This window comes from Vanacampus margaritifer, chromosome 8, assembly GCF_051991255.1.
Source record: "Vanacampus margaritifer isolate UIUO_Vmar chromosome 8, RoL_Vmar_1.0, whole genome shotgun sequence".
Taxonomy (NCBI): domain Eukaryota; kingdom Metazoa; phylum Chordata; class Actinopteri; order Syngnathiformes; family Syngnathidae; genus Vanacampus; species Vanacampus margaritifer.
The window spans coordinates 19,667,193-19,679,318 of record NC_135439.1 but is presented as its reverse complement, the minus strand read 5'-3'; the positions used below and the strand labels follow the sequence as shown (position 1 = coordinate 19,679,318).

At 36.3% G+C, this 12,126-nt stretch overlaps 1 protein-coding gene across 2 annotated transcripts in view; it reads left to right on the top strand.

The window, feature by feature from the left end:
• suclg2 (succinate-CoA ligase GDP-forming subunit beta) overlaps positions 1 to 12,126 on the top strand; it is an 81,220-nt gene that overhangs the window by 27,351 nt on the left and 41,743 nt on the right. For both annotated transcript variants that reach the window (XM_077574166.1, XM_077574167.1), the window contains 6 exons: positions 2,854 to 2,953; positions 3,911 to 4,001; positions 5,684 to 5,836; positions 6,799 to 6,888; positions 7,551 to 7,647; positions 9,516 to 9,677. In XM_077574166.1, coding sequence (XP_077430292.1) covers positions 2,854 to 2,953; positions 3,911 to 4,001; positions 5,684 to 5,836; positions 6,799 to 6,888; positions 7,551 to 7,647; positions 9,516 to 9,677 — 693 coding nt within the window. The remainder of the gene's footprint in view (positions 1 to 2,853; positions 2,954 to 3,910; positions 4,002 to 5,683; positions 5,837 to 6,798; positions 6,889 to 7,550; positions 7,648 to 9,515; positions 9,678 to 12,126) is intronic.

The window sequence follows — 12,126 nt, the reverse complement described above, 5'->3', positions numbered from 1 at the left end:
TTGTTCCTTTGGGCGCAATCAATTAATGAACCAACCAACCAATCAATACATTAACAATCAATACTGTGAAGGGCATTTCAAGTTAAAAAGAGAGGTGGACTTGTGCTCTAATGAGAAGGTGTCTATCATACAAGTGTTAATTGTAAAAATATCACAGAGAGCCTACTATTGGTTTGTGGCACTACACTGAGATGGCCTCATTAGAGAGACAGCAAGGAGTGTACTACACTGGGGCAAGGGATTGCTATAGCCCCATCAAAAATCTGTTTTACTCCAGTTAACCCCCTCCAGCATTTTATTTGATGTTTTAAATATATATTTATAAGCCATTTTCTCAGTCCCCCTACACGTTGGTCAAGCCTTCCTTTAGCAACGGGATAGAAAATATCTTGGAGCTGTGCCTGAGGGACAGTTGGACTCTAGAATGAAGACCTTAAACTGAGAAGTTGTTTTACCTTTCTGTTTGCGTCACTATAAATCTCGCATAGGAGTCAAAGGAGAATTTAGCAAAGAAAAGTTATCAATATGTATGAATTTTTCAGGCTAATACATTTTATTAACACTTTTTAAACACATTTTAAGCTACCTGAAGGGAATTTGATATATATTTTTTTTTACCCACCTTTGTACTTCACTTGCCACCACGAGCAATGTGGAACCAGTTTCTCTCTTGCAGAATTGTAATAGGTAAAAAGCTGAACTTCACAACATCACTTTTACCACTACTCTTAAATTAGCCTCTAGAAGGAGGTTTAAACATTTAACACAATCTGTTACATTTTTGGGCCCTTCTGGTGCCAGTGTGATAATAAACATTGCACAACAGTAAGGAATATTTAATCACTCTATACATGTACAAGGCATCTGAATAATAGGGCTTTGTGTTGTTTTAAAAAAAAAAAAAAAAAAAAAAAAACTGAGCCTTGGGTATAAGACCAATGAGCCTCAAAGCTCACAGTAGATAGCCATACACAACCTGATATGTAGAGGTAGGTATGTATTATGAGCATAAATTTCATGATAAATGGTAAATGGACTGCTTTTTATGTGGCGCTTTATACCATAAGGTGCCCAAAGCGCTTTACAAAACCTCACATTCACCTATTAACACACCAGTGGTCTGCTGGTGTCATTTAACGCGCTGCCAGGTCCATTGGGAGCAAATCGGGGTTCAGTGTTCAGGATACTTTGACATGGTCACCAGGGGTCAGGATCGAACTGACAACCTCACGGATGGGAGTTGACCGCTCTACCACTGAGCCATGCTGCCCCCCATAATAAGTTATTTTCTTCATCAGCCTGCAAATTTAAGTGGTTTCTACTCTATTGGAGCTGAAGTGTAAAACCATACCTCTTGAAGAAGAATCAATCACCGGTGCTCATAGTCTGGCGCTGCATCTTTAGCTTGCATCTCGTTAAATCTCAGTATAATGCTAAACTCAGAATATATTTACAACTCTACATAGGTTTTGCCCAACATGAAGTGGTATGTACAAGTGACCAGGCCTGGCACGAGAGTGGAGTGAGTCCCTGTGTGATTTAGGTGAGGGAAATCCGAGTCCGGCGTTTGTTTAGATTATGAGTTGTTTAAAAAAAAAAAATATATATATATATATATATATATATATATATATATATATATATATATATATATATATATATATATATATATATATATATATATATATATATATATTGTTGTTGTTTAGTTTCACGCTTGATGGATGGCAATGCATTGTAGAGTTCCAACTATTTGTATACAAGCAATTCAAAAGTCATCCCACCCTTTCCCCTCCACTATACACCCCCATAAAATGAATTACCCGTAGTGATACCTCCACTCTTGTAAATCTGACATCACGTGATCTCACAAAAACAGCGCTACTCTCATATAACAGCGTTATTCTGCCCCCCCCGTTTAAAGCTCAAGTTGTTTCTGATGTCATCCCTCTGTTGCTTATGCCCACAAGACACTCGTTTATCTTACTTTGAACTCTTTTTAATTTTGCAAAGTGGAAGTTTTTATTAATATTTTCATTCATTTATGACTCCTCAAGACCCTTTTGTGTACACCTTTTTTATTTTTTATTTTCCTCTAAGCTCCAGACTGTGAAGACTGTGCCTCACTAATACAGTGTTAGTTTAATCCCTGCCATCCTGTCAGAGACTATTTTCTCTGGTACTTTTTTTCTAGCTCTTCCTGCAGGAAATGTGTTTTTAAGGCCTTCGTGACTTCCCAGGTTGTCTTCATGTTCTCCTTCCTTTACTGACATAGGATGAGCTTGTTTCTTGCCTCAAGGGTCAAGGTGTCCATCTAGCTGTCCACTCTTTTTTTTCCCAAGCATTTCCCAACCTGACGAGAGCCTCTTGTCAATGGCTGAACTTCTCCACTTAGACGATGATAATAACCTTGCCTGAAACCATCTTTCATCAAGAGCACCAACTCCATTTAAATGGGGCTATTGTAGGATGAATTTAACGGAGTGGTATAGTGAATTTTCAGCTCTTGTCGGGTAAAAGCGACAGCAAAGGAGAGGTTGTGGGATTTTTTATATGAGAGCAAGGACAATGTTTTTTTTTAAACTGCATACACTTGAGAATGATAATTGTTAATATATGAAAGTTAATTTTTACATTGCATGTTCTGTATACAGTATAAAGACTAATTTTTGTATTGAATAAAAATATCTATCGTCATCCCTGTCACTGTATGTTTTACCTTAGACTTTACATATCACACTCAGTGGTATACCCAATATATATATTTTCTTCCCTTAATCAGATGAGTAGCATGCTCTAGCTTATGTCCTCTCCTTATGTCGTGTTTTCCATATATGCCTATTTTTGTTTCAGATGCCAAAGAGATTGTGCTAAAAGCTCAGATTCTGGCTGGTGGGAGAGGCAAGGGTGTATTTGATAGTGGCCTCAAAGGTGGAGTGCATCTAACTAAGGAGTGAGTATGTCCCTTGCAGGCTATTACAAACCAAAATATGAAACTATTTGTTGTAAGGGTGCTCCAAAGACAGATACATAGTAGTCAGGATTACTTGAAATGAAAATACCATTCAGTTTTTTTCTTTGAGTGCCTTGTTTTATGCAGCGACCTTTAGTTTTACTTACAAATTTGGTTTTGCCGCATGGCAGATTCACATAGTTATTTTCCTCTGTTCAGGCTCTGTGCAGTAACAGTTTGATTTTTGCATGTTAAATGTACTGGGTGAAATCTTGGAGGAGGGTTAACCCTGAAGTATTGTGAATATTTTTAAATGCTGTTCTTTGTATTTGTTTTTACTATTTTGGTTGTTTCTAAACTATTAAATACAAGTATGTATGTGAATATTACTGCTTTAGCAATTTAATTTAAAAATATCGACATGTCTGTCTCTCTGTCTCTCTCTCTCTCTCTCTTTCTCTCTCTCTCTCAACATTATTCACTAATGTTACATATTACATTTACAGTGCTGTATTTTCAAAAATAATTACTGTTTCTAATATTAGTTGTGATGGGCTATTTATTTACATTGTTGTTTTGTTGGTTCATTGCGAATTATTGTATGCTTTTAACGTTATACATACAATTTGCAATGGGAATTGAATAATTGTGAGTGCATCTGGACTCTAGAATATGTAATGGGAAACTGGAATGAATTCAGTAGTTTGCTTTCCTCAATAATCACATGCCTATTGCTTCTTTTGTATATATTTATAAATCCGGCTCAGTCTTTGGAAGCAATCCTTGCATACAGATAAAGTGAGGTCAGGTTCATTGACAGTACTGCATAGAGGAGCTATGGTTTTGGTCACTCACCGTATGTTTCATTGATGGCCACAATTTATTATCATTTGGACTGTTCTTAAGTCCTTCATATTGTATACAGTATGTGGCAATGTGTTATTGTCTCTCCTATAGCCCTGCAGTTGTTGGTGAGCTGGCCAATAAGATGCTGGGTTTCAATCTGACAACCAAGCAGACGCCTAAAGATGGAGTGAAAGTGAAAACGGTAAGTTGTTGCTTGATTGTTTTTTGTTTTTGTTTTCCTATTTCTAATTTGAAAGTACAGTGGTGCCTAGCGACACTTGTTTAATGTGTTCAGTTTTGCACTCATAACTCAAAACACTCATAAATCAAATAATATTCCCCCTTTGCTAAAAATGGAAATCACATGATTCTGTTCTGGCCTCCCCCGAGAAAACAAGACACATTTTTGTAATACGTATGTATTTGAGATAGGTGTAAACTGTTGCCCCCCAAATTACACTAATCACAATAAAAGTATATTTGGCTTTTGAGTGAAATATTATGTATATAAATTTCATATATATTCATTTTATATAGTATTTTTTTATATTGTTTGTTGTACTTAATATGTATCTCAAACATGAAGATCATGTATAACGAGGTGAGATCTTTATTATTATTATTATTATTTTTTTTTATGTATATGGTTTTCCTGGTCTCACTTGCATAAAAAAATACTTAAATGTTACAGGTATTGCCTTTTTTGTCTATGTGCCAATAAAAACGAAATGAAAATGAAATATCAAGGTGAACCGAACAAAAATGCACTAAAACCTTTGATGTAAACTTTTGAATGCACATGCCCAGCTGGCTAATGTTTAAGTAGTTTCTGCACAACTTGCTGTTCCCTCGGAAGTAGCTCTATGGCAAAATTCACAAGAGATGTTTAAATCACTTGGACAAATGCATTTTATGGTTAAAAAAATATCTATTTTATTAGTACTCTTCATCATGCTTTAGTCTAAATGTGATTTTTTTCCTTCACAATTGGTAAATACTTTTTGTTGGAATACTGTACTAGAGATTTGTTATTCTCAGTTTATTCAATGGCTACTGCTAACAGAACGGGACTGGATTCTATGCGTTATTATGTCGTGGACCTCAGCTTGAGACTTTTCTGCCAAACTAGACTTCTTGAAATTGTAATAGAGAACCGTTTTTGGGCACCACCAGCAAAGATCCACCACTGGCAAGAGTTGAAGGTCTGAGTAAGTGTAGTCCTTTTAGTCTAAGCTTGGCCAATCATGTGACAGCCAGAGCTTACTTGTCAACCTTCCAATGAAGCTTGAATCTACTCCCAGGCCTTATTGCACCGCAGAGCAGAGAATGGCATACAGTGGCAAGCACTTGTGCATCTGCTACATGGATTTGCTGTCAGTGCTGATAAAGAGGATTGAGCAGAGGTGATAAGAGAGGCATGTGAAATATTGTTGTGGAATAAGACAATATAGGGAAAAAGCAGAATAAAGATTGCCTCGTTTCGGGGTGTTTACTGCAATACAAATTATTGTGAGACAACAACCGATCTGGGAAAAATAACACTAAATGTATAGTCTTTAAATACTCACGATAGATAAGGAACCCCTTCTTATTTTACTAGGTGATAGGTTGGAAGCAGAATTAACCTAACCCCTCCTGTCGCTCAACTGCTTCTCTAAATTAGCCTCTTGTGTGTTTCTCTGATCTCATTATTTCTTCAGATCACTATGTTCAAGTAATTCTGCCAATTCTTCCTGGTGTTTACTATTCAAACTATTGCATATGCATTGTGATAGTGCATTTGCCACGGTCAAAGGGGATCAGAAAATTATTAGCTTTCAAATATGTCATCATAGCCAACTAAAGTCGTCCTTCAGTCACGTCTACACCGTTGTCCATGTCTAGGTGATGGTTGCTGAGGCTTTGGACATAAGCAGGGAGACCTACTTTGCCATTCTAATGGATCGCTCCTGTAATGGTCCCGTTATGGTTGGAAGTCCCCAAGGGGGTATGGATATTGAGGAAGTTGCAGCCAGCACACCAGAACTAATTTTTAAGGTATGTCATTAGTCGTTAACACACCGCACATCTAGTATGAAAAATAATTTTGAATCCTCAGAATAAGAATTGATGATACAAAATTCTGAATTTTCAGTTTTGTTTACATCATTACTCTACATTTCAGTTTATTCTGATCAACTCTCTGTATGTGTCACGTCCTAAATGTTCTTTTTGGTGTAGTTGCTTGTTACTGGAATGCAAGTGTGTCTCATATAGAGATGGGAGAGTACCGATACAGCTTTATTTTAAGGTATTGGTACTCGCGACCCTGTTGTAACCGTTTTATGATCAGGAACTAGAAATGACCATATAGAAGAAGATAAAATTGCCATGCAATTTTGAGGAAAAAATGCTACATTGGAATATATTGGAATATACTTGTCTTTTTGTGGACATTTTATGTATCAAAAGTACTAGTGGTATCGGTATCAGTCAGGAGTTTAGTATTTGTACTGGTATCGGTCTGAAAAAAGTCGTATCCGACATCCCTTGTCATATTACTGGTAACAAATTCTTTGTGTTTTTACATGCTTGGCCAATAAACATTATTGTGATTCTGATTCAAGTCTGAGGGCTCAATATTCGTAGATGGCACAGCTGCGCTCGAGCGTAAAAATAGGCACATCTTCAGCTTCATCCTGTACAGTGCACGCTAGTCTTTGGCTTTTGTTGTAACAAATGGCATCACACAATCCCTAAATTCAGTTCCCATCATAGAGGTTTTCAACTATTCATCTTTTCAGTTGTTTTTCTTTTCTTTTCTTTTCTTATCATTGCTTTATCTGTCAGCTCTCTACTTCCTGATATCCACTCCTTATGATATTCCTCCTTATAATATCCCTAGTTTAATATGACCAGGCATTTGGTGTAAAATTATACCCTAGTGTTTGAGATGTTGTCACCCTTTTTCATTTTTGGTCCTCCATCTTTTTTTCTCACTTGTACTCCAACTCTCACAGGAAGTCATAGATATATTTGAAGGTGTACAGGACGACCAAGCAGTTCGCATGGCAGCTAATTTGGGTTTCAAAGGACCTCTGCAGAGACAGGTAATCAGCACAGTAAGGTGTTTATAAAGTCATAATCAAGTGTGAAGCAGACCCACTGATATATACATACATACACTGCATATGCATATACTGTACACTGTGTGTCCAAAGACAGCTGCATGATTATTTATAGACATTTCAAACTTGATATTATTAGTTTTTCAGATGTGTGCTGTGAAGTGTCAACGCGCAAAGCACGCTTGCCAGAGGGTCAACTGTCACATCTGGCAGTTCTGTACAGTGCTGTGCAAGTGGTATTTCCCTAGATTGTGTGTTTAGAAGGAGAAAGGCATTTAATTGTATTTACTTATCCGAAAAAAGGCAAGAACACATTTGTCTGGATGTGAGAGTTACTGTTGTATGAGTTCACACATTAGGAATTTTGTTTATCAGGTCTACCTTGTTGAAAATAAAGTGTTAAAAAATCAACGTGGAACCTTCTTTAGATGAAAGTCTGCTCTGCCATGTGCTGTAAACTATATTTTTTGCTTTATGGTCAAATTAATTTAATATCAGTACCTGACATTCATGCAAAACAAAATAAGACAGTGGAGGTGATCTGCCATGTTTTGTTGTGTATGTGGGAGGTTGATTGGTCTTGGTTGGACCGGCTGCTCAGATCCGAACCATCAGATAATTATTTTCCTCTATGGACTTCGCAGGCTGCAGATCAGATTAAGAAGCTCTATGATCTCTTCCTGAAAGTCGACGCCACTCAAGTTGAAGTCAACCCTCTTGGAGAGACTCCTGAAGGACAAGGTGACTGTTATCATTATATAAAAAAAAAAATTATGTAATTTTTTTTTTTAGTTTTTGTTATAAGTGTAAGGACTACCTGAAAAGCTTTAGCGGGTGTTTATTTCAAAAGGTCCTTAAATTTGTCATTAAAATGTTTTTGTCCTCACTTTTAATATAGGCCCCTCCTATTGAATCCTTAAGATACGATTTGTGATGATAATAACCCTTGACTTTTTTATTATTATTATTATTTTTACAACAGACTTCACCGATCACATCTCAATTTCAACAACATCTGAAAAAAATAAAGAGTTTACGGGTTGAAGCCGAAGCTTATTGAACCTCTTCCCCTGAATTATTTTTAGACACTTAAATCATCAAAGACTCAATTTATAACAAATCACTTTATGATTTTTGCTGCAAGCGTGATGAACACAGACAGATGATAGAATTCTTAGGACAAACTAAGCATTTGTTACTGCTTTGACAAAATTAACAGTATTTAGGCTCCTCGAAAACAGTTATTTGTTCACATGCTTACTCAAACATTGTTAAGAGAAATGTGTTGTTCTCCTTGGATATTAATGAGCCGGATGATTTTTTTTTCAGAAGCGGGAATTAAATGTTGGGGATATTTCATGTTGACCTGTTGTTAAATTTTCAGTCGAGTGAAAATTCCATATATTGCAGTAGTTCTCCAACATTTTACACCAGTTAACACCTAAACAAATTACATACCTCTCTAAGTACCTACGTTACCTTGAAAAAGTAGTTACTTAACTGATTACTTGACTTTAAAAGTCAAAGTAACTATGTTAGATTACAATTGACTTTTTTACGTTATATTCAGCAGATGCCGACCAGTCGAGTGAAAATTCCATATATTGCAGTAGTTCTCCAACATTTTACACCAGTTAACACCTAAACAAATTACATACCTCTCTAAGTACCTACGTTACCTTGAAAAAGTAGTTACTTAACTGATTACTTGACTTTAAAAGTCAAAGTAACTATGTTAGATTACAATTGACTTTTTTACGTTATATTCAGCAGATGCCGACAACATAAAATGGGCGACCAGTTTTGCCAATACTTAATTGAAAGTGTATTTTTTAACAGTGACATTTAAGAATAACATTTTTTTTATTATTCAAAATGAAATAAATACAATATTTTTTGACTGAACATAATTGTTTTTATTTAAAAAAATAGTCTTTATGGATTTCACTTAACATAAAAGGGGCTACTTGTTTTTATAAAAATTAAAATCGTCTTTCTGGCACTTAACATAAATATTTTTTAAGTCCTTTTTGGCCTGACATCTTTAACTGTTAATATTGACTTGGCAAAGCTTAACTTTTATAATGTACATTGTTTTTAAATACAATGGTTACGTTACATCCTCATAGCCTTGTGGGTCATGTATTGCAAATATTTATGCAGATATTATATATTTGATGCCTTTATTTTTGTCACTATATTCTTGCTGTTTTCAAAGAAATGCCTGAGAGTAACTAGTGAATATTTTTGCCTGCTGTCTTTTGTAGGTAGCCTAATGAATGTGGTCTCTTTGAAATTTAATCTTTGAAGTGTAAAGGAGATGTCCATGAGGTCTACTATAATGGTCTATCCCTTCGAGGCACCAAGGAGGCACTGAGCAACTATTTATTAGCATGCTAACCTCTGAAGTAATTCATACGAGCAGGCCACAGGGAAACCTTTCATTTTTTTATTTGTTTATTTAATTTTTTTTTATAAATATAATTAGCTGCTTGTGTGTGACATCCTGTAATTTCCCCGCTGCCCTCATTGGATCAAATTTGTGCTTTTTCTCCTGTTGTCACTACAGCCAGTGCTTATTTTTGTCCTCTCTATTCTTACATGACCAGTGGTCTGCTTTGATGCTAAGATCAACTTTGACGACAATGCTGAATTCCGTCAAAAGGCTGTCTTTGCTATGGATGACATGACTGAGAGTGACCCTACAGAGATGGAAGCAGCCAAGTGGGATCTCAAATATATTGGTCTTGATGGAAACATTGCCTGCTTTGGTATGGAACCTACACAATTTGAAGGGGCTCTATTACGCACACGCATATACACACATTTGCCAAATAAGTTGCACTTCCTTGTTAAAATACTTTTTTTTCCCAAAACATGTTCAACCATTAATGAGACCTATAACCTGTACAGCAGCTCAATTGGGAAAAAAACCCCAATCTTTTTCAGAGAGTAAGTATAAATAAATAAAGTGTGTACACTAGGGATGAGCGAGTACACCATTATCTAAATCTGTTCAACCATTAGTGATGGCAAAATCGTAACTGTGTTTTGGTACGCACCGGAACACAGGTGGAACTCGTGATTCGAATCTCGTTCCTAAATCTGTCTCAGAATCAGGATGTCACATAACAGTTGCCTTTCGCGTTCCGTTACGCCTCCAAACGTCATATTGTTTCAGCAAGTGAACATGTTATCCCTTTTCTAAAATTAAATAAAATGCGACCATTGCACTATATTAAAATGTCTTAAATCTGAAATAAATCCAACCTAAGTATACTTCAAATATAAAATTGCCCCGGCTTGCTGTCATTGTTCTACATGATAAAATGTCAACATCCTCTTGAGCACAGTGAACGCGGCGGTTGGTTCAGTGGTAACGCACCCACTCATTGGGCTGACAATAGTCCCTTATGCAGGTAACCCCGGTTCAATTCACGGTTGTTGCAGGGGATTATTTTTCCTCTCTAATACTTTCTGTTAAAACTTAAAATGCCCTGTCGCAAAATAAAAAGTCTTTGAAATGTATCCTACAGGTTTTTGATTAAATGTGATACTACTGGGGTTTCATCAAAGCATTTAAGTCATGTTGAGAGGCAAAATTAAAAACAAACCAACTATCACCAACAAATACGTATTCGTACTATACTTATTTTGACTGGGTGGGGGTTATTCAGTTTTTGTTTTCCATGATATTATTTCTCTCTCTTATGGCGTCATTACAATTACAGTATAGGCCAGTTGTGTAAATTAGGTGATGACAGACAGCCAATAGTTAATTTCCTTACAACACTGCTCTATTGTTTGATTGATTGGCCACCAAATCTCACTGTGGTGAAATGTTTCGAATGTTCTAAAAAAATCTATTATTTTTGTGAATCAATTGTTTTAAATGATTTGATCGTTTCAAAGTTCCATTTCTGCCATCCCTATCAACCACCTAAATTATCTGTTTCTGTATTCGGAAGTGGGCATGGCCTAAACCGGAAGTGGCGTGAACTAAACCGGACGTTGGCGTGGTTTGTTTTGGAAATAAGTGGGGCTTACATCGGTAGTATTTTTTTTTTCAATTTCATACTTAAAATAAATGGTAAAATAAAGTGAGGAAGAGAGAGAGAGAGCAACTGGACAAACATGTCCAATAATTACATCTTCTAATAAAAAGGAAATGAAAAATAATAATTTTAATCTGTTGTGTGGGCCAATTTTACTCAAATTTTAGGTTAATTCGCGCATTGTCTCCACTGTCACTTTTATATGCAAACACGTTGTAGATATGTCGCAAAATGACAGCTAGTGAGAGAGCACTGCTGCACGTCTGATACGGATAATAAGGAATTATATTCGGGTTATGTTCGTGTCCGGAAAAAAATAATTATCTGTACCGGATACTCGTGTTGTTCGGATATCTGGCTCATCCCTTGTGTACACGCTGTTCAGAAAGCCAATTACATTCAGGTTCATGTGTCCTATTAAGTCAGCACGAACCTGCCACAATTTGAATTAGGGCTGGAAAAAAATGAAGCCTTGGTGGAGGGAAATATGAACAATCTCAAATAGCACAAAACCATCAGGCTTGTGCGAGGAACCTGAAAATGAAGAGGAGCAAACTTTCAACAAGACAACAAAAGGTGTTAGAACACTTAAATAGAGAGTGTGCATATTCAGGGCCGGCCCTAGGTGATTTGGTGCCGTAGGCGAAAGTGTAGATTGTAGCCCCCTCAGACAACTACAAGTAATACAAATAAATACATGAGTACAGTGCAATACAACTATTTAGTGCAATTGTGCTGACATTATTAACTACAAAATGTTTTCACACTATGTACAATATATTTGTGTAAGATACATATAAAAAGTAATAAAAATAATGAGGTCAGTGACGGGCACCCATTTTGTTAACAATTGACAGGAAACTAAATAGACAGAAAGAAAATTGACGAAGATTAACGCTATTTTGATGTTTATTTTTATAAACAATTCTGATTGACTGACATACATGCCTCTACCCTGGGCCCGTTTTTCTCCTCCTCCTTTCGTCGCTTTCTTAATGCAGTACCTGAGGGCTTAGACCTTTTTATTGTAAAGGTTTTTGATGTATGGACAACAACATAAGCGAGCCATTCATCTGTCAATAGCACTAACACTCTGAGATGATGTGCGACCCCTCCCCCTACTTTTCATTGTAAACAGCAGCAGCAGGTCAGATTCAGGGTGCCA